The 23,839-nt window shown below is 35.9% G+C and overlaps 1 protein-coding gene across 11 annotated transcripts in view; it reads left to right on the top strand.

The window, feature by feature from the left end:
* The window catches only part of LOC106870442 (dedicator of cytokinesis protein 3), a 274,705-nt gene that overhangs the window by 126,735 nt on the left and 124,131 nt on the right, over positions 1 to 23,839 (top strand). For 8 of the 11 annotated variants that reach the window (XM_014916529.1, XM_052968614.1, XM_014916533.1 and 5 more), the window contains 5 exons: positions 819 to 893; positions 2,334 to 2,406; positions 3,732 to 3,823; positions 6,229 to 6,297; positions 12,824 to 12,871. In XM_014916529.1, the coding sequence (XP_014772015.1) occupies positions 819 to 893; positions 2,334 to 2,406; positions 3,732 to 3,823; positions 6,229 to 6,297; positions 12,824 to 12,871 (357 nt within the window). The remainder of the gene's footprint in view (positions 1 to 818; positions 894 to 2,333; positions 2,407 to 3,731; positions 3,824 to 6,228; positions 6,298 to 12,823; positions 12,872 to 23,839) is intronic. The other 3 variants (XM_014916528.1, XM_014916526.1, XM_014916531.1) reach the window with 3 other exon arrangements.

The following is a 23,839-nucleotide window of genomic DNA, read 5'->3' as shown; positions in this document are numbered from 1 at the left end:
AAATGATTGCTTCTGCTCTGTTACAGTATGTTACGTTTTTACTAAATATAACGAGCTAAGTTTCATATTCCTTTGTTTCCCAACTGGGGTACCCTACAGCAAGACACCTATATTTGTCACCTCTCTGCCTTAAATCTTTCAGCTGGCACAAAGCCAAATCCTCTCACTACTACTCATTCCCCTCCTAGTTGAGGGGTCTTGCAAAGAACTTGGTGACCCTGTCAGTACTGGTGCCACATAAAAAGCACTGGTTGGTGATTGTGCCATGCAAAAAGCACTGGTGCTGGTGCTATATAAACAACACTGGTTGGTGATTGTGCCACATAAAAAGCACCTTGTGCACTCTGTAAAGTGGTTAGCATTAGGAAGGGCATCCAGCCATAGAAACTATACCAAAGCAGACTATGGAACCCGGTGTGGCTCCTGACCTTGCCAGCTCCTGTCAAACCATCCACCCATGCCAGCATAGAAAACAAATATTACATGATGATGATGAACTCTTTCTCTCTCTCTCTCTCCTCTCTCTCTCCCCCTCTCTCCCTATCTCTCTCTCCCTCTCTCTCCCCCTCTCCCCCCTCTCTGTCTTCTCTCTCAGTAAACACTATTTTAAATTTAATATAGGAACTACATTTTAACCTGTAAATCTGAGGCCATTTTTAACTGTGGATAGTCCAGCTTTACTATTGATTGATGATGTTCCTATGCTCTCCATTTTATGTTCTTTCAAGTAAAACTGACCCCTGGTCTACCCAACGACCACATCAGAACTACAATTCATCTTCTCTAACTCTGTCTCTTTTTTATTTCAATGACAACAGGTAAAATGCTAACCAGTGACACAAGCAAAAAAAGCAGCAGCAACAAGAGATTTCGAAGACCGTATGGAGCGGCAGGTTAGAACTTGGCTTCTTTTCTTCTTCTATTTCATTTAGCTTCCACTGGTGAAAGTTTACATTGAACTCCAAATTCTTCGGTTGATTCAATTAAATTTATCAGTTTGTTTGGCAAAATTTCTCTTGTAATTATTCAAAAAGTAACCATAACATTTCTTGTTGTTAGGAAGCATCATTTTGAGAACAACCCACAAAGCTATTTTAAACTGACTTCAAATTTGAATTCATTTAATGTGGTTTCAAGGTCTTCATTGCATAGCTGCAACTTGGTCGTCAATGCAGTTCCATTGCAACTGTAACAGTGACCAGGTTGCAGTTGTGTAACGAAAATTTTGACAACACCTGAAATATAAATTAAGATTTAAAGTGAATTTAATATTTTGTGTATTATTAAATGGTTCTGCTGCAGTAAAATGGCTTTAGTGTCAACACACAGTTGTTGTATCAAGTCACAAGTTCAACTCTAAAGCTTTTTATCCTTATTCATGTAAAATGCACCAACCAAATGTGGTCAATGCCAGTGACCTCTGACTGGCTCTTGTGCTGGTGGCACCTAAAGGGCACTATCTGAACATGATTGATGCCAGTAACCCCTGACTGGCTCCTGTGCCTGTGGCACATACAAGGCACTATCTGAACATGATCAATGCCAGGGCCGCCTGACTGGCTCCTGCACTCTACACTCTCGGAGTGGTTGGCATTAGCAAGGGCATCCAACTGTAGAAACATTCCCAGATCAGATTGGAGCCTGTTGCAGCCACTGGCTTTCCAGACTTAAGTCAAACTGTCCAGCCCATGCCAGCATGGAAAACAGATGTTAAACGATGATGATGATCATCATCATTATCATCATCAATGTTGTGCTGTCCTCATAGGCATAGCTGTGTGGCTGTTTGCTTCCCAACCACATAGTTCTGGGTTCAGTCCCACTGCATGGCACCTTGGGCAAGTGCCTTCTACTATAGCCACAGGCCAACCAAAGCCTTGTGAGTGGATTTGGTAGATGGAAACTGAAAGAAGCCTGTCGTGTGTGTGTGTGTGTATTTGCATCTGTTTTTGTTCCCCACCACCACTTGACAACTGGTGCTGGTGTGTTTACATCCCTGTAATTTATGGTTCAGTAAAAGAGACTGATTGAATGGGGACCAGGTTTAAAAAAAAATGAAGAAATCCTGGAGTTGATTCATTTAATTAAAAATTCTTCAAGCCAGTGCCCCAGCATGGCCACAGTCAAATGATTGAAACAATTAAGACAAAAGAATATCGTTATCATTAATTTTTTTCTTTTTTCTGTTTTTACCCAGGAATCAATAAAATAATTCTTGCCAATCAACACTGTCCCCTTTTCCCTACTATCCCCTTTTCTCACTAACCACATCTTTTGTAAGGAATATTCTCGTTGTTATTATTTTCTTTCTTTTTCTTTCTCTATCCTTCCAGTTTGTTCCTTGAAGGAAATCAACCAAGCCAAGTTTAGTCATGATGAAACTGAAGTGACGCTGAAGGTAACAAGGTCAGTAAAGTTAACCTTCAGCAAGTTTTTTTTTCCTTAAGCCTTATAGTCGAGATTGAAGGCAGTGGCCCATGGCTGGTGAGAAGAGATATGGAGGGCGTCCTCAAACCAGAACCCTGGTCTAAATGTTTGCAACAGAGTAGATTCTGCTTAAACTGAGCAGTGGGTTTAAGTCTGTCACCCAGGTAGGCCCTTGTGGGATTTGAACTCAGATCACGAAAAGCTGGAACAAATACTGCAAGGTATCATGTCCCATATTCTTACAATTTAAAAAATCTGCCTCCTTGGTACAGTTTTTTATTGTTTTAGTCAGGAGGGAAGACAGTGTTATTGATCCAGTTCCAGGGCCTCTGGCATTGGTGACACAGAGACAGGTATTCTTAAACTGGACCGCTGGATTGAATGCTTATAACACAATGGCTCCTCCACTAAAGATGACATTCAGTGTGTCAGGTATGAAAAAGAGTGTTGGGTTTAATTTGCTAACCAGGTAGGCCAAAGTGGAGTTTGGACACAAATAACTGGACATCTGGTCTTACAGTTCAACCAGTCCACTGCCTTGCATTGGCACTTTTTCCAAGATCCTGAAGGATGAACAGTTCTTTATTGACTGGTACTTTGTTTTTCATCTCTCTGGTGGTGGGGAGGGTCAGTGAAATAAAGTCAACCTTAGCTAGACTTGAACCATGAATATTCGACATCCTTATCATTGTACTGATCACTACCAATAATACTGTATATCAGATCATCATCATCATCATCGTTTAATGTCTGGTTTCCATGCTGGCATGGGTTAGATGGTTTGACTGAGGGCTGGCAAGCCAGAAGGCTGTACCAGGCTCCAATCTGATTTGGCAGAGTTTCTATAGCTGGATGCCCTTCCTAATGCCAACCACTCCGAGAGTGTAGTGGGTGCTTTTTACATGCCACTGGCATGAAGACCAATCAGGCGACACTGGCATCAACCATGTTTGGATGGTGCTTTTTACATGCCACCAGCACAAGAGCCAGTCAGGTAGACCTGGCATCAGCCATGTTCAGATGGTGCTTTTTACGTGCCACTGGCTTGGGAGCCAGTCAGGGGGAACTGGCCAACTGAATTGAGTTTTTCTATGGCTAAATGCTCTTCCTAACACAAATCACTTTACAGTGTGTACTCGATGCTTTTTTTTGTGGCACCAGCATTAGAAGGGTCTCCAAATAACCCACAAGATGAAAAAACTTGCTCTGCTAATTAGTGTATACCCCATCTCCTAATTTACCCTCCTCTTCTAATTAGTATAGACACCTCTGTTAATTAATGTATACTTGTCTTTGTTTTACAGTGTAGATAAAGAGGAATTATTTCACAACTTACATGACACTATTATAAGGAGGGCCTTACAACGGATACCAACATCAGAAAAAAATCTCTCAGGTAATGACCCTTCCTAATTTTCGATTCCAGGATCATGTAATTTGGTTCTGAAATAATTAAAATAATTTTTTTTATTTATTTTGCAGTTTGGTTTCTGGAAAAGAAATATTTCTGTTATTGAAACAATTTATTATTATTATTATTATTATTATTATTATTATTATTATTAAGGCAGTAAGCTGGCAAATAGTTAGCATGTCAGGCAAAATGCTTAGCGGCATTTTGTCTGTATGTTCTGAGTTCAAAGTCCACTGTGGTTGACTTTGCCTTTTATCTTTTCGAGGCCGGTAAAATATGTTCCAGTTCTGTACTGGGATCTATGTAATTGACTTGCTCTTTCTCTCAAGATTGCTGGCATTGTGCCAAATTTTGAAACCCTTATTATTATTATTACATGCTATGTTAGCTAGCAGCTATGTTGTTATGAGGTTTAGTGACAACAAGTTTCTTCGGGTCTCAAGAACCTTTCTTAAGATTCTTGTAGAATATGGGATGGTACTTTTCTGCAGGTCGACAATTTGTGTCTCACTTCAGTCTTTTTTGTGGCAATTCAGCTGCCAAATGCACCAATTACCACAGGAACAATTGTTACCATTGTTTTCCACAATCTCTTTTTCTCTCAATTTTTTTCAGTTTCTTTAGTAGCCATTCTATTACCTTATATTATTGCAACGTCTATGATCTCACAATTGTTTCTTTCTTTTGTTCTCTGATCTCCTTGCATGGTCTTTATGGGTACATCCTATAAATTCCTGTAATTCTTATTCTCTATCACAGCTTCTGTTCATCTTCATACCACTTCCCTGTTATTTCAAGACCAAACATGCTACTAACATCCCAATGCAGTCTTTTACTTATAGAGTCATGCCTGCATTTATACTCTCTTTGTGCTAGTATACTGCACTCACTCAAGAGATGATTAGTATTTTCAGCTCCTTTCTTGCAGATTCTACATGTGCTGTTTGATTGAGTTTTGTAGATCTTTGCCTTTATCAGAATTGTTCCTAATGGCTTGTCCCTGTGTCTTTTTGCCATAACCAGCTTTTTTTACTTTGAATATCCCCAGCTTGTTGTATGAATTGACCACACAATTCCATTTCTTTTCATTTGTTTCTTCTGTTGTTCTTCCTTTTCTGTTTGAATTCTACTGTTTCAGTCACTGTTTGACTATCCCCAACTGCCAATAATATTCTTTCTTTACCTGGCACAATATAATTTTTCAAACCCATTTTTACAGTCTTAACTGCAAAAATGGTTAATAATCCTCTGCTTCTTTCCTTTCTTGCTTAGTTTTTTTTAGTGTTACTTTTAGGGTGACATGCATTGTGAGCAGCTTTCTAGTTCTTCTACTTAAGTTCTGTAGCTCGAATGTCCATTTCAAAAAGGGAGCAGAGTATCCCAGTATTGGCACAGCCCATATATTTATGGCTTTAATGATATTCTCTCCTTTCAATTTTGTTTCGAGCACCTTCCCAATCCACCTCTTGTACTCTTTAGTGACTTTCTCTCTTTTTTCCTCTTCCATTATCATATCATCTTGCAGCACGCCTAGATATTTGTATCCCTCATTATTCCACAATGATCTAATGATGCCATCAGAGTCTATCTTCCGGCCTCTCTTCATAATTAACACAGCACACTTATTTACCCCACACTACGTTCTAATATCCTTGCTGAATACTCTTACTGTTTGGGTTAGAGAATCCAGGTTCTTTTTTTTTTTTTCTCCTCAAGTATTTATGTATTGTTTGCAGTCATCCAGATAAAGCAGGTGATATATTTCCACTTTGGTTTTGATAAATTCATAGTCAAGCCTGGATTCTCTCACTATACATGTCAGAAGGATTACCAGTGTTTTTCTTGCTTTTGACCCAATGCTCAAAGCAGACACATTCTTGTCTTCATAGTGGCAACATGTGTCTGATCAGTTCCATTTGCTCTTCTTTCATTCTTTTATTAATTCTTACCTAAAATGATTTCCTGCTTTGAACAAGAAGCATTTTATTTTATTCATTCCTGTTTTCTCCCCCTCTTTCTCTGTCTGTCTGTCTCTCTCTGTGGTGTTTTTGTCATTTTGTTCCAATACTTAGAGCAGAAACATTCCTGTCTTCATAATAGCAACACATGTCTGAGATTAGCTTGATTTTAACCCAGAACATGAAAGGTAACCCTGATTACTGGAAAAAGTATTTTGTTTGTTGTTCTACTAATGCTTCTAATTTATTGCTTTATTTTGGAATTTATATTATTATTAATTTGTTCTATATTTCATTTTATGTTTTTTTTTTTCTTATAAAACATTAAATGACAGAAAAAAATATGACCACAGATTTGTGAAAGAATTCTTTATTCTATAGAAATTGTACCATATTGTTTTCAGGGATTAAATTCCACTATTATTTCAGGGATCCACAATTTGCTAAGTTCTGATTCATACTTCCCTAATTTGAGGAATCGCAGTTTTAAAAATTCAGGTGAGGTGAAAAAAAAAACAAAAAAACATCCCCCCTCAATGTTGAGGACCATTGTCTCTGTAGATCCTTTGAGTGCTGGATAACTGTGTGCTTTTATAAAGAAGATTTTTTTCTTTGTCATTAATGTAATAAGAGCTTCCCCACCCCTCTATTTTAGTTAGGTTCATTGGGTTCTATTTGAAATTTTGGAAATCAGCAAAACTATACAGTTTTGGAAATGTCAAAGCATGGAGAATTCAAAACTTAATCTTGGTATTTGTTTAGACACCTGCTTGCTTCCCTTTTTTGAGTTTGAAAATGGTAACTGTAAAATACTTCAACCTAGATCATAATTAGATGGGCCACACTTGTTTTTTGGAGTCAAGAAAACCACTGCTGACATAATCAGGCTTCTATTCTTCATATTCTTAGACCTTTTTACCTTTCTCGGGATCAGGGGATGCCAGAGACATAGACATAATGTGTGAAAGATACAAAAATCAAAAGTATTCTACTCACCATTTCTGGTTTATAAACTTTTTGTTTAATTTTCTTATTCCATATTATCGGTTGAGGAATTCACTTGTAGTCTTCTAGGAGCTGAAAATAATTCAATGCACATAGTAGAAACAGTATTAAATTAAAATAGGCATGTGTGTATCATATCTAATATACGTACACCATTGACAGACAAGTTACATAGGAAGTTATGTAGAAAATAGATTCTTGGTTAATTGGTATTTCTAATAATGCCAATGTATATAGCAACAGTTGACATCACTAGAGATATCACATCTCAAATTTGGTGTCACTGCTCAAAAAATTACAAGAATACTACATGGTATATGTAAGTACTGGCAAGAAAAAATATGATAACTCTCAACATGATTCAAGCTGCCATACTGAGTCATGAGAATTTATAAAAAAGAAAAACTGCTTATAACATTTTTTTGTTACTTTCATATGAACATGACCCCTATTTCAAAGCCTTTATTGGACTCCTTTACTCAGAAAGCACAAGATTAACATAAGTTTCTAGACTCATTAGAAACCAATGTATATTTATGTATAGTGGGGGTCATTTTAAACACTCAAAATGGTAGCCATGCAGGTGTCTTTACCAAAGCCAGCCTTAACTTTTAGATTCTCCATTCTCTAATGATTCTAGAAATGTACAGGCTTATTAATTGATGCCCAAAACTTCTGAAGCTGACTATAAGTAAAAAATCTTTATGTATTGGAGTGAAATTTCACAAAACCATTGCGTGTAGACATAACATTTAGATCCTATCTATATAACCAAGGCTCGGCTTTTTTGAGGAATTCTAAAACCTTGTATAATTTCACTAATCATGCCCGTTAATCCTTTATGATAAACACACACACACACACACACACACACACACACACACACACACACACACACTGGTTGTGTGACTATGGTATCATTGAACCACATACTACATACACTCAAGCCTTGTCACAGCTGCTGTGTAGTATCCCACATCCTTGTCCACATATAAGTGTTTAGCTGGTTATTGCATGAATTGAAGTGTTTAGCAATCAGAACAACATTTAAATGTAAGAAATATTCAAAAAACCCACCACACTCCATCACTTGGATTAGATTAATTAATCACAAATAGTTGACTTGTGCCTAGCATAGAAAACAATGTAAAACTTTTTAAAAAATGGATAAAATCTAAAGATTAGTTGAGTTTTTTTTTTTCAAACAACTTTTTTAACCTTTTAACACTTAAACTGGTCCAAATAATCTGCCTCTCCATCATTGAATCTTAAAGACATGAGATAATGCATGAATAATTCAAAACAATATGAATAAAAATGCATTACATTTGACAGAATAATCCGAATGCTAAAGAGTGAAAGACTTTTCCCTTGCACCATGTGAACCAATTTACTTTGATCTAGAATTATGCAATGACTTATGAACCATTGTAGAAATTGCTTTAAGCTGCCGTACATAGGTTGTAAGTTATTGTAGAAATAGCTTGCAAAAAACCTGTTTATTAATCGTATTTGTTTTTAACTATTCATTAGGTCTTATTGTAATTTGCCTCTGTCTCCTCCCATGTCTACAATCAGATTTCCCATGCTAATACATCTGGAAATATTTGTATTGAAGCAGCTGTGTTTTATATAATCCAGACGCTACCAACTGACCTGTGAAATAGAGTTTAAACTTGTTACACATACAAACAGGTCCAAGTAGTAGTGTTATTCTGGACATTGTCCAACAGCTTTGAATGTATCTCCTGTAGTGAAATATTAATTAACTGCTAAGGTTTTCAAATGAATGATATTAGACATTCTAAACACAAAATTGATTCAATTAAATCTAAGTGATTAATTAACTTGTGGAGTTGAAAGACTACAATTAAAAATATCAAAAATAATTTATTGTATCTAATTCATTTTTAATGGCTGAACTCAAAGTAGAAAAATTATAAATAACAAGGTAAATATTGAGTGAAAAACATTTTGTATAGAAAAAGTCAGGGGCTGTCCATGACTTCAACTCAGTATTATTATTATTTATGGCCTTGTCTACTTAAAGTTCAACAATTAAACACAAATTAGTTCTTGTTCTCTCAAAGTTTCTAAATTTTTATGATATAAACAACTTCCGTTTATTGTATTTAATTTAAGAAGCTGGAGTGGCAGGCATTCTGTGGCATAACAGATAAGGCAGTTTACTTGACTGACAATAGAAAAGCAGTCCAAATTTTGACACAGAGTCTGTTGCTCTTTTGTAACTCAAACCGATACTTGTAATATTTCAAACCATTTAGCTTTAATGAAATTTGAACTCATGACCATGGAATTACTGGTTTATCATCTCAACCATTGGATATTATTAGATATTAAGACTGAATTAAAAACAACAAGAATTAGTAACTCTTCTATAGGAACATTATTGTTCTGAAAACAAATTCTTGAAATTGTTATTGTCTATCGTTTGGTATAGAATAACTTTACATTTAGTTACTTTTGTAGAATTTGTTTAGCGTAGACGTGGGCTATGGTACCACTTGAACCCACAAGAACCAGGTTTCAACGGCAAGGTGAACTAAGATGGTTTGTGGTTTGATTATCATAACTGCTGGTTTTTCTGGGTCAGTAGAAGAATTTGCAGTCAATGGAAACTTTAAATTATACAGCATTTCCACTTCTGGAGATTCACTGTAAGTTGTAACTGTTTGCAGCTAAGTAGATTGAGGCATTTTTATTCTGCAGCAGGATATCATCAACCAAGCATTACTTGTCCTGTTACCTTATTGATTCAAGCAAGTACAGGACTGGCCTGGGTCTCCATCAATTAATCAATTACAAGTGTTCTAGCTGGTCGAATGAATGGAACTACTGGCTCATGAAATTAATGTGCAAGTGACCATCTACTCCACAGACATGTCTACGCTGACTTAGAAAGATCCAGTGAGACACAGAGTGTGCCAAGGCTGGCCCTTTAAATACAGGTACAACTCATTTTTGCCAGCTGAGTAGATGGGAGCAACGTGAAATAAAGTGTCTTGCACAAAGATACACATGCCACCAGGAATCAAACTCACAACCTTATGATTGTGAGCTGAATATCCCAGTCACTAAATCATGTGCCTTCTCCAAGTACAACCCTAATCTTACATTTAATTAGTTTTATCTCATTAGTAAAACAAGGAAACACATCAATAATATTTTGTCTGTATGAATTAGTTGTTAACGAGGTAATTTTCGATATTTGTAATGTTAGATAAAGTCTGTTGATCTAAAGGACAAAGTTTATCAAGTAAAGTAACCTGGTAAATAATTTAGCAACAGAGAATATGTCTTCTGTTGGTCTTATTTTAAATCTCAGATGGAGAATAGATTAGGAATAAGGAGGAATAAAGACAAGGAAAAACAAATGAGTTTATGGGGCAAGAGAAGTGCATTGAACAAATGTACAGGGTACTGAGAGTGTCTGTAACAGATCAGGATGGCTACACACGCAGCATGTAGTAAGACCATCTCAGTACCCTGTGTAGTAGTATCTCTCTCTCTCTCATATATATATAATGAGTGTTTATGAAGTTTTGGATGGAAAGAGGTTGCTCTCTTTCACAGGGATGTATTTTATCTAAGTGTACACTTGTTTAGCTCCATATCAATTAATATACTTTGGATTTCATTAATTTGTGTTAGTATTAGTGTTAACACTTATGAAGTTCCAGTTAGGAAAACAGTATTTTAATAATATAATATATTTTCCTTATGTTAAATTATTAAAATTGTGTTCAAACTCTCCATTTTCCTTATATATATATATATATATATATATATATATATATATATATACATACACACACACATATATATAGTTGTAATATATTTTTAGTTCTTTTGTTAAGCAATTGTGGATTAAGAACAGGAAACACACTCAGCTTATAATTTGTAAGCGTTTGGTAATTTTATTTCCTGGATAACAAAATGAAATGCAACATTAGTGGCAGCAGTGGTAGTGATGGAAACAGGGAAGAAAAGGAAAACTAGTCACTAAATAACAAAAGAAAATAAGAGAAGTAGCTTGGTTAATGGTCTGGTCTTCAGGCTGTTTGTTTGAATTATTATTTAGTCAGTCAATGGTTGTTTTTAAGGTACAAGAAGAGGGTAGGGTTAGATGGATAGCTTGGTGGTTAGGGTGTTGCAAGATTTTGGTTTTGATTCTTGGACCAAGCAGTGCATTGTGTTCTTGAGCAAAACACTTTATTCCACATTGCTCCAGTCCACTCAGTTGTATGTGGGTCACTCCGTGTCCAGTTCAATGAGGAATGTTGTGATTGACCTCTGTCATGGAAACCAGGCAACCAACGTTAAGATTCCTGGAACATGGGACAATAATGTTGAGGGCAGGTGATGATTGAAGGCATAAGTGAAGCCATGTGTGGGCAGGATGCTGAATGCACATTTGCCCAAGGATAAGAAACTGAATGTATACAATGCCGAATGGACACAATAATAAAGAAGAGACATTCCTACCTACATATTTAATGACCAATTCATCAATTTGGCACTTGAGATTTAACAAGATTAAATTTTAATTTTTGTATGTCTTTTCAGCATCTTGTCTGTTTGGCTTTGTCCATTTGGCATTGTGTCCATTCACCTCCTTCGCTCTGGCTTCTTGTCCTTCAGCAAAAGTGCATTTGGCATGCTGCCCATGTGCCAGTGAAGCACTGTAAGAAGAGACAATAGGAAAGTGTGGGGTTTGTCGTGTGAAGGGCATTAGAGGCTGAGCATGTTGGTAGTAGAAATGAACGAAATAAGTTTCACAATTGAAGTATATAGGCTTCAGTCAAGAATGAAACTGTGTCGAGTCAAACTGTTAAGAGTTGCTTCTTTTTTCATGGCAATCTCTATAAATATAAGAAATATTGATCTCTTTTATTCAACAAATTACAAGGTTGAGTTTGTTAGGGATCTAATGTAGTTGATCGAATAGATCTGTATCTTATTGAAAGGGATTCTGTTACTCCTTCAGAGGGAGAAGGTTGAGTTGATCTTGACTTGATTAAAACTTGCAACAGAAATTTGGTCATCTCTGCTATCCTTTTAGCAGATATAATATTGCTATAATTCTCTGCTTTCCTTATTTATTAGATGTAAACAATTGTTTGAAAGTATTGGTGTTTGAACACAATGGTACAACTAACATTCTATCTCAAAAGCCCTGCAGTTTACTTTGCATGTGATCTTAAAAGTGGCGTCTGCATTCTATATATAAATATATATTGTTCTTTTGCAAGAATAATATTGGCAGTAGCTTTGGAGTTTTGGCTAACTAAGCCATTATCAAAGTCACTGCTAATATTTTTCTGGTTAAAGAATAATAAATTTGTGCTCTACAAAAAGTATTGAGTAATCGTTCAGGTTAATGTTAAATTGTTTTTATTATAAAAACAAACATTAATATATATACATGTATATATGTATGTACACACATATGTGCTTATATATACATATACACACGTTTGTGTATACGTATATGTAATATGTGTGTGTGTGTGTATATATGTATGTGTGTGTGCATATGTATGTGTGTGTATACATACGCATATATACATGTGTATGCATCTTAATTGGATATACTTGTACTGCATTTATTCTCTGGCTCACTTAATGAACTTATTCTTTTTGACTGTGGTTATTAATTTGTTGTTTAATAAATTATTATTGCTGACACACCTAATCGACTTTAGGGAAGTTAAATTCTCTAGACACAACAAGGAAACCAAGGTATGTGTTTGGCTTGTTATATTTTACCATTGAATACATTGTTGTCTTTCTATACAAATACAAACAGTGACAAAACTTCATAGGAAATAATATTAAATTGTGTTGACATGGTGGTTGTTGTTGATGCTATTGTTTTTTCTTAGAATAATCGACTTTTCCTTTTCTTGTCATTACATAGTTCTGTTTAGTGTATACATATATATACATATATACATTCTTTCATTATTTCTTTCTTCTTTGAATTTTTAATTGACAGACCAAAGCCAAGGAAAGATACCCTTTGCTGGGCTTATTTCCAAGCAACGTAATCCACTTTTATATCCCTAAAAATCCTTTCTTTGATCCTTTTAGTTATATCGTCCCTTATTTGTGTATTATTTATGGTGGAAGGCACAGATTATTTCATAGTTGAAACAAAAACAAAAAGATGAACAAACTTTTATATATTTCAAGTTTCTTTGAATTTTAATGTTTTTTATTTACCCACCATCATCCTTTGATGTGGTTGAACAAGCAGTCCCAACCAGTCGGGATTCACAGTATGAGCTGTACCATTCATCTATTTGATTACTGAATCAAGATTTGGCCTGCAAGGCCTCTGTTTCGGCGATTTTCCTGAGTCAGCATCTCACTCTTGTACCCCAATCCGTCACAAGGTTACTCACTTATAGATGAGTGGAGCAATGTGAAACGAAATGTGTCCCTCAAGAACACAATGCACAGCCAATCTGGAAATTGAAACTTCGATCTCACTATCATGAATGCAACACTCTAACCACTACACCAGGTGCCACACATTAATAGCTTTCATCTTTCAACTGTTTCAAGCATTTGACTGTGGCCATGCTGGGGCACCACTCTGAAGGGTTTAGTTGAATAAATAAATGCCAGTACTATTTTTTTTAAAGTCTGGTACATATTTTGTCAGTCCTCTTTGCCAACTACTAAGTGAAAGGTTGTAAACAACATTGGCTGTCGAGCAGCGGTCAGGTAAACTCTCGCTCACACATGTATGGGGGGAATCTTCCATCAAAGACGAAGCATGAGCATTCATCTTTTACTAAACAAAAGATTTGTTTATTGTGATCAAATGTGTGTGCCGTACATTAGCTCACTCTCTTCATGAAATCAATAATACCTGTACAAGTGCATAAGGGTACTACATGCCAGGTATTAAAAGGCTCAAGGATGCATGTTCCTCAGGCTGGGAATCGAACCCATTATCTAGCAATCGTGAATGTAAACCCCCTAACCACTAGGCCATGTGCCTTAACTTTATAAACACACATATAAACATTTCAACAACTCCCATCGTTAAGTATGTGGTATTGATAATGTTTTTTGTTATAGAGCTGATTCTATTGTATAATTCAAACATAGACATGTTTGTGTATACATACATATGTGTGTATATATATATATATATATATATATATATTATATATATATATATTATATATATACACATGCATGTATGTCTGTATGTTACCCTTGACTTAAAGCCTGGTTGGTAAAAGTAATATATTCTTACTCTGAAACTACTTTGAAGACGACCATATTTAATCCAGGCTGTGATTGACATATTGAAGTTAAGTTGTTTGGGGAATTGACTTTTGTACAAAAGTCCAGTTTTCAGAGTAATATCACGGGTCGACCACACTTACATCAACAGAGAAATATCATTGATTTTGATTCAGTGATTTCACTGGAGGATCCTGTTATTTATTCTATGCTCTCTCACAACCTCTCTCTCACACCCTCTCTCTCACTCCATTTGGGAAATTATAAGCTTATGGTTTTTACCTTCAGTAATGTATCTCAGTGAAAATAGTTACTTCCAATGTATGGTTTAGTGATTCTCTAAACGAAGAAGAAATGTTGCTGCAGAAATTTAGGTAAAAATCCAAGCATATTGATTCTTTTAATTGTAGTTCAACATATTACAAAAAATGTCCAGCACCATGACCCCCACTTCAGAATATCAGTTAATTCTTATTATTTTCGGAGTGGTGGGCAATTATCTGATTCTGATCCTAATAGCGAACTGGATATCTGTCTCATGAATCTGTGAGATTTCAGCAACTAAAATGATGGTAAATTTTAGAACATAATGCACTATTTACTTCTTTAATCACCCCGCCCCCTCCCCATTGAATGTTGTAATTTGTCAGACATCAATGGCAGAATTCCAAATGAATCTATTTGTATTTTGCCATTTGGTTTGAGTTAACTATTTTTACCTGTCTTCCGGAAAGAATTAACCTCTCTCTTCACAATAGAATGGCTAATATTATTTTGTTGGCTTACAAGCTGGTGATCTGGCAGAATTTTGTTAGCATGCTGGACAGAATTCCTAGCAGCATTTCTTCTGGCTTTACATTCTAAGGTCAATGTTATCCTTCCTGGCAGTAATTAAAATAACTACCAATCAAGATGTCCTCAGCCAGTTCCTTCCTCCAGAATTTCAGGCCTTGTACCTACAATACAAAGAATTATTATGCTGCTTTCCTAAAACTTCTGAATGGTTAAAGGCGTGATTTTGCTCTTGGCATGATTGTTACTTTTTTATTCCTTTACTTGTTTCAGTCATTTGACTGCGGCCATGCTGGAGCACTGCCTTAAAGGGTGCTAGTCGAAGAAATCAACCCCAGGATTTATTCTTTGTAAGCCTAGTACTTATTCTATTGGTCTTTTTTGCCAAACCGATAAGTTACGGGGATATAAACACACCAGTACCAGTTGTCAAATGGTGGTGGGAGGACAAACACAGACACACACATACAAATGTATACATATATATATGACAGGATTCTTTCAGTTTCCGTCTACTAAATCCACTCACAAGGCTTTGGTCAGCCCGAGGCTACAGTAGAAGATGCTTGCCCAAGGTGCTGCACAGTGGGACTGAACCCGGAATCATATGGTTGGGAGGCAAGCTTCTTACCGCAGAGCGATACCTGTGTTGAAGTTTTAAACAAGATACATTGTTCCTTGCATCAATCAACACAGCTGAAACAATTGTAATCCTTTGACTTCCTGACTTACTGATTTATATTAGGAAAGGCAGCCATTGAGATTAATCTCTGCTGTCATCTTTAATGGAGAGCAATTTAAGCCACTGAAACAAACGTTGGAAACATCTTGAGCAAACTGTTAATTACAGTTTGATATTTTATATAGAAAGTATAAAATGTTTTTGAAGGGACATCTGCACAATAAATGGGAGCTATCTGATGAGTAGGTATTACTAGTTGGAAGTATTTTTTTCAATTATTGCAAATAGGAAAAAAAATGTAAGTAAAGAATTTAATTTAAAAAATATATCTATCCAATTGATCATAGATTTTGCTATAAGAAACTAATTAATGAAATGCTCTGTGCTTTTCCGCCATATTACTGTAGTTTTTGGTAAAAAAAAAAAAAGAGTCCTTCACATTTGTTTGCATTTGTCATTTGCACTGTTTTTTCTGGAATTATTCTTATTTTCATTTGATTAAAAAACTTGATTAAAGTTGATTTCCTTATTATTAATGAAGTGTGCACCTGATCAGATAGAAAAAAAAGACTTATTTGCTGTTTCACATTGCATGCTGTCTATATTTAAAGGATGCATTTTCACCTGTCAGTGTTTACTGATGTAGAATGTGTAGACTGTAAAACAGATGAATCACAATAGAACTTCTTGTCTCATGCAACAGACCTCCTTGTGTTATATTCCTCATTAGTTTTGCACCATAGTGTTGATCTGGTCCCCAAATAGCACCATTCACCTCTGAATTGAACAGGTTATGGCATAGAAGAGGAACTAATCAAACACATTGAGAAGACTCTACACACTGAAGCAGACCAGCTTCAATGAAACCTTAAAGTTTGATTAGTTTTTCTAATGCAACAACATTATACTCTGCACTGTGAATTTTCTAATTATTCCAATATCCATTGTTGCATCTCATCTTGTCACAGAGTCAGTCTGCAATCATTCTTGATATGATCATTTGAAATCTTTATCATGACCATACCATTCTCTAAACATATGGTTTCCATTCTAAGAATGGTAGAGAGTTTACTGAAAATGGTTTGCCTTGTATCAACAGAACTGATTGTGAAGAAGCTTCCTTACTTGCTTTCAAGGAAGCCATTTTCTGCACTGACACCCCAAAAATATTACTAAAAAAGAAAATATTTTCAAATTAGTACGTCATTTTTTTTTCTTTTTTGCTTGAAATTCTTTTCATTTATCATTGTTCAAAATTAATTTTGTTATGAAACCTGGGTAGGTTGTCTTCTGTTCTTGTATTGTCTTGTGTTTTTCATGCTGTACTATTTTATGTAGTGCTTCTGTAAACAGATTACTAGTTCTGTCTTCCAGTGCCTGAAATCCGTTGACTTTTTTTTATTGTGCATCAGGCCTAGTAATGTGTGTGTGTGTGAGAGTGAGATAGAGAGAGAACATTTTAAGAGAAATGTTAGTGAATGTTTTGCTATTCCTAAAATAATTGTTTTCCTCTCTACTTTCAGTACATTGTTTCACCATTCTGATATTGACCACTTTGTCTCTGATAATGACCACATATCTTTCAGCCTCCCTGATGAGGTTAATTGCTTGCAGTTATCCTATTTGTCAATGTGGATTAGGATTATAGTTAGTAATAGGGTAAAATAAGAGTCAAGTTGATGGCAGGTTCTTGGTTCTTGGGCCTGGAAAAGCCACGAGCACCAACATGCGATTTCTTCTCGGCCTTTTTTGACCATTTTTACACTTACTGTTCCTCTGCCGATACCAAGAAGTTGCATACCAATAATACTGAAATCTACTTGATTAACCCTTCTCCCTTTCTCTATCAGTCTTATCTAGTCTCACCCACCACCAGTCTGGAAAGATCTACACAGATCACAGAGAAGAGGAGTAATATACATACATACAAGGGTGAGTCAAAAAGTAATGCCATTTTGTTTAGGACAGGTATAATTACCAACACAGGAACATGTATCATACATCAAAATGAAGCTGGTCCTCTGTGGATCTCATCCTCTCAATAGCAATGTTCCACCTTCAAATGAGAGCATGTATCCCTGCCCTGTAAAATTCTGTTGACTGTTCTTTGAGCTACTTCTTCACTACAGTTTTAACTTCCTCGTCACTGGAATAATGTTTGCCTCTCAAACCCTCTTTTGTGGTGCCAAGGAGATGATAGTCTGAAGGCGCGAAATCTGGTGAGTGTGGAGGTAGTGAAGAAGTAGCTCAAAGAACAGTCAACAGAATTTTATGGGGCAGGGATACATGCTCTCATTTGAAGGTGGAACATTGCTATTGAGAGAAACAGTGACTATGTTGAGAAGTAGGGATGTGATCCACAGAGGACCAGCTTCATTTTGATGTATGATACATGTTCCTGTGTTGGTAATTATACCTGTCATAAACAAAGTGGCATTACTTTTTGACTTTACATATATTTATGAGAGAGAGGAAAGATAAAAGAAGGTGAGAGAATATATATTTATTCCATTCATTTACAGCTGTTTTGACAAGATTATGAAACATGTAAACAAATGGAATCAATATCTACTCTCTCACCTCACTTCTCGTATCTGTTCTGTTTACATACATTCTTTCCATCATTGTCTCTCCTGGATTTTCAGAATGACACAAAGGTTTATCCTAACCACCTCAACCATGGTTATTCATGTTAGTCATGCACTTGGCAGAAAGTTTAATATGGTATGTGTGTATATATATATATATATACATATATATATATATATATATATATATATATATATATATATATATATATATATATATATCTACATATATATCACCTGATCATGTAATTGACCAGACTCTTGGATGTTGTTATATATCGCTGGTCACAAAGCACTTTGCATTACTCTAGCTTCCGAATGGTGTTACCCCACTGGCTAGATGAGCAGGCCAACATTCCCCAACAGTTGGAAGGCTAATCTGTTGCAGGGTGACTTGTTTACAGCTGAGTAGACTGGAGCAACTTGAAATGAAGTGTTTTTGCTCAAGAGCACAATGCATCACTTTATCCGAGAATTGAAACCATGATCTCACATTTGTGAGTGCAACACCCTAACCACTGAGCCACATGCCTTCACATATCTGCCATTTATTGTTTTATTATTATACTTGCCCCTAAGGCAGTGAGCTGGCAGAATCGTTAGCATGCTGGGTGAAATGTTTGATGGTATTTTACCTGTCACTACATTCTGAGTTCAAATTCTGCTGAGGTCGACTTTGGCTTTCATCCTTTTGGGGTCAATTAAATAGGTACCAGTTAAGCACTAGGGTCGATGTAATCGACTTAATCTCTTACCCCCAGCTGCCTTTGTGGCAAAAATTTGAAATAATTATTATACTTTCCCCTTTTCATGTAAGCACCACTCAAACTACTTGGACATACAAATGTGTACAGATTCCCTAAATGTTTGCACACGCTCTGTATAATTGAAATAATTTGCTCTGACATATAATTTGACTGTTTCTTCTATTAAACCCAGCAAACTAACTTGGTTAGTGTTAACATAATTAATGCAGTGGACATGACAAATCTAATTAGAAATAATTACACAGTGAGAAAAAGACAATTTCAACTTAGCTGATATTGTCTTTATTTAATTATTTAAATAATACTATTTAAATAATTTCAGTAAGTTCAGGAGAGAACTTCAGTCATGTTTCAGTTGTATGAGGCCTCCTCAGTAAAGTATTAGCACTACTGTATTTTCCAAAGTAATTAGCAGTACATTGTTGTGGGTAGCAAGAACACTGCATTGAGTATGTTAACACTAACTTGCCACATATTTTTTTTTCATGTGGCTGGCATCTTTGAGTAGTTAACCCCATATGTAATTGTTTTCGTAGATTATTTAATTTACCTTCACATTTAGAGAACTTTTACTGAGCTCAGCCTCTATCTCTAACAATGTTAATCACAACAATTTCAAAATCTCACATCCTGCATATATGATATTTGCTGCTGTTGTTGTTGTTACTACTATTACTGCTGTTGCTGCTGCTACTACATATTAAAAAATATTAACAAAAAAGAAAAACAAAACATTTTTGTTGTTACTATTATCATTGTTTTTACCATTCTCTAGCAGAGATTAAACTTACAATGCCTATTTCAGTGTTTACCAGCTTCATCTGTGGCCACCATCTTCCCAGTCATGCTGTTGGTGGCACCAATTTATTTGCACAAAGACTAAATGTAGTAATACTTTCAACACTCAACAATATATCCCAGAAAGAAACTGAGAAGCTATCCAGATCTAAAGATCTTAAAATAGAGACAACCAAAATGTGTGGATTGAAAACAAAAGCAACTCTTAGTAGCAGGTGCTTTAGAAATGATAAAAAAGCAAGATGCAACTAATCAAAACTGCTGAACTAGGAACTTGAAACATGAAGTATTTAATTATATAGAATAGAATTAAAAAAAAAAAAAACAGAAATAAACCAGAACATTGGATGATTGGGGAGACCTGATAGGGATGACAGAAAAAATAAGGGATTGAGTGGGTTTGTATAATGCTGGTGTAGAAGACAATTCCATGGAAGAAAAACAGAGTAGTAAGCAAAAGGGCAGAGAAGAATGAACATGTCAGTGTCTGGGATAGTTATTTAGTGTTTGGGGAGGGAATCCTTCTGGTTAGGCAGCAGGCCAAGTTTTGGTTTGTTCTACAGGGTTTCTCAATTTTTTGCTTCTGGACCCCTTTTGACTCCTATTTGACTTTTACTCATTCAGTGTTTCAAAAAAATCCTGTTATGTTTCTATGATTAAATATTATTAGGAATTATATTAAAAAAATTAAAAATATTTTGTGTATTGTAGAAATATAACCAAATTATTGCACATCGTTTTTAACAGCAAAATCTTATGTAGACTCCCAAGGATCATATGGACCCCGGTTGAGAAGCACTAGTCTAGGATATGTGTGTAAGAGTTGAAACTCTGATTGGCATTTGGACAACACCTGAATATGGTAGAATTTGAGAAACTAATCAGAGTTGAAGTATTTTCTTGTCTTGGAACAGAAACCCAGTTTTAGAAATGTTTAGTTACCATGAAAGTCCCATGAGAAATTGTGAGATTTAATATTTGAAGCAAGTGTGAAGGTTTTAGCTATGATTTTCTCAAGAACAAGAAGGGATGTGCTTTGATTGGATTGTTTGTATTTTTATTTTATATTTTTAATGTTTTTGGTAGTATTGTATCAGACAAGGTTCATCATCATCGTTTAACGTCCGCTTTCCATGCTAGCATGGGTTGGATGATTTGACTGAGGACTGGTGGACCAGGAGGCGACACCAGGCTCCAATCTGATTTGGCAGGGTTTCTACAGCTGGATGCCCTTCCTAATGCCAACCACTCCGAGAGTGTAGTGGGTGCTTTTATGTGCCACCGGCATGAGGGCCAGTCAGGTGGTACTGGCGACAGCCATGCTCGAAGTGGTTGTATTTTAGTTCTGTTGTTAAGAAAGAAATGCAATGATAGCATATCTAGATTTTGTGTGGACAATCTCCAGACTTCCAGTAAAACTTGCATTATCTATTTCTGCCACCCCCTTTTCTCTCATACTTTACCCCTGTCTACTCCTCATTGTTTTTAGTATAAAACTGTCTCTGCCCCCCTCCCCATCTTGGGGCTTGTAGTTTCTTGCAAGCTGCATGGTGACCTCAGCAGTACTGGTGGTATGAAAAAGAGCACCCAGTACATTCCATAAGGTGGCTGGCATTTAAGAAAGGCACCCAGCCACAAAAACCATGCCAAAGCAAACACTGGAGCATGACGATGATGATGATGATGATGTTGATGAGTGTGAGTAGAGGTGAAGGAAGAGTAAAGATAACATTTGCATGGAAGTATGCTGGTGTTAAATGTGGTACCAAGAATGTCCGTAATGTACGGAAGCAGTTCTGTTGACATAACTGGACCCTGGAGCACACATAATGTCTGTTTAACCCTTTAACATTCAGCTTGTTCTCTCAAATGGGATGCTTATTCGTTCGTTCATACTGTTTGCAGTTACTCATGCATTATTCCGAGGCTTCAAGATTTGATGATGTGGTTGTTTGTTTCTATAATGACATTGTAGGCTGGATGTGAGAGGCCAGATCTGGCCAGTTTGAACAGAAAACATGTAGAATATTTGAGCTGGATTTGACCAGTTTAAATGCTAAAGGGCTAAAGAAGCCCCCATCCCCTGAGAGAAAGAGGAAACACATGGATGGGCAACTTAGCCAGGAGGTTCTCAGGCCAAACAGGAATTCTTTGTTGATGCTGAATTTCTTCATGACAAGAGATCACTGGTCTGTCATGTAGAAAATTAGGTCTTTTGTAGAGATGGCACTAACAAAATGGTATTAATGATTGCCTGAAATATGGAAGTAAGGATATTCAAGATGGTAAAGAAGCCGATGGTTGTTTTCTTCTTTTAGATGTTGAATAATGGAAGTTAGGGAGGGAGGGTGGTTGTTGGAAAAGTCTATTTTTATAGGTTGGCTGATTCTAATAATAGGGAAAAGATTGAAAAAGTCAATGAGGTTAGGAACTAGGCTAAAACTACACTGTTTTGAAGGTAATGGTAGGGGTCACCATTAAAACAGTTTATGTGTTGAAGTGATTTGAGGAGTTTTGTTGGTGGTTGTATGAAGAGAAGCAGATACAGATTAGAAGATGAGTTTCGGAAAAGTTTTACTGTGTGTAGAATTTGAAACAAAGTACAAAACAAATGTGGGTTTACATATGTTTATGATAATTACAGAGCTACTTTCATTGAAGACAATCTTGCAAAGTTAACAGAAATATTATGGTAAAAAATCAAAAGTTGTCAGAGGGTCTAAAGCCGCTTTTTTGGGAGGTGAGAGAATTTGCAGGATGTTTCAGTACCTGAAAGCAAGATTTACTTCGTCAATGTTTGTTGGCATTGTGATGGTGGATGTTTGTCCTTTCCCTATGTTTCTGGATGAATTTCTCCAGATGTTGAAGGCCATGTTCTTGGACAGTCGTGTGGGAAAAAGTTAGTTAGGGGGTTGTGATCTTTGGTTGTATGAAGGACGTTGAGGATTGTATTTAAGAAGACAAAGCTGTCTTGGATACGTGAGGAGAACCTAGCTACTGTGTTGGTGTATCTTGGTTAATTAACTGATTTCAAACAAATCATTTCAGTATTCTAGCCTAGAAAGTAACAGAGGAATAGACTATAGCCAGGTGAAACTCCCACTAAAACCCCACCAAATATTTTGTTACAGTTCTCAGTATTAGACGTCTAAAACTGAATTCAGATATCATAAAATTGTTACAACTCACACAAAGTCTGACTTTTCTTCTGCCAAAGTAATTATTCTATCAAACAATTGTCCTTCAATTTACAGGTGACTCATTATTCCATGTTCAACCTTAACATTTCTTTGATCTTAATTAATAACAGAGTCTCTTGTGAGCTACTTCTCTCCATATTGCATTCATTTCAATTCACTGCAATGCAGCTGAGTCTGTTCTCTCTTCTATTCTTACTGAAATAGACTTTAAATAGAATAATAAATTTAAACACACACACACTCTCAATCAATCACTCACTCACTTGCTGGATTTGTAAATTTTTCTATGTTTAGACCCAACTCATGACTTTTGGGTCTGAAAGTAGTTTCCCATTTATCATGTAATACATTTATTTGTTTCACATATTTAATCTGTCCCCACTTCACCTCACCCCCAATAAACAAGCTCTTTGAAGGAACCAATTAAATTTGTTAATTGAGTAACTGAATGCTGGGACTGCAGTTTTTATTAATTTTATATTACATGTTTTTTTCTTGTTTTTTTCTTCTTTGCGATGTCTTCTGTAGCAACAGCAGCAGCACTCAAAGGGTTTTTTTATGCACTGGTGTTCGTGTTGCCGTTCCTTCAGCAATGTGCAAAGTACTGTCTGAATATGCACTGCAGTAGTTTTGCTACAGTTGAAGAATTTGTCAGCCTTTTTTTGACTTTGTATATATGTTTGTGACTGTGTGTATATGAAAATGTATATACAGGAATCCTTTGACTATCGCGGGTGTTACGTTCCAAAACCTCACACAGAAATAATTAAAATCTAAAAAAATATAAATACATATCAGCCACAGAAACCCAGTTATACTAAGGAGTCCATGATATAAATTTACATATATTAACCAGAAAAATCTGTGATGTACTGAGTGCACAATAGGTGAACTGCGATATAGTGAGGGATTACTGTATATATA

The sequence above is a fragment of the Octopus bimaculoides genome, chromosome 6, assembly GCF_001194135.2.
Source record: "Octopus bimaculoides isolate UCB-OBI-ISO-001 chromosome 6, ASM119413v2, whole genome shotgun sequence".
In the NCBI taxonomy this organism is placed as follows: domain Eukaryota; kingdom Metazoa; phylum Mollusca; class Cephalopoda; order Octopoda; family Octopodidae; genus Octopus; species Octopus bimaculoides.
Note: the sequence above shows the minus strand (reverse complement) of the source record. Positions and strands in the feature narration are given on the sequence as shown.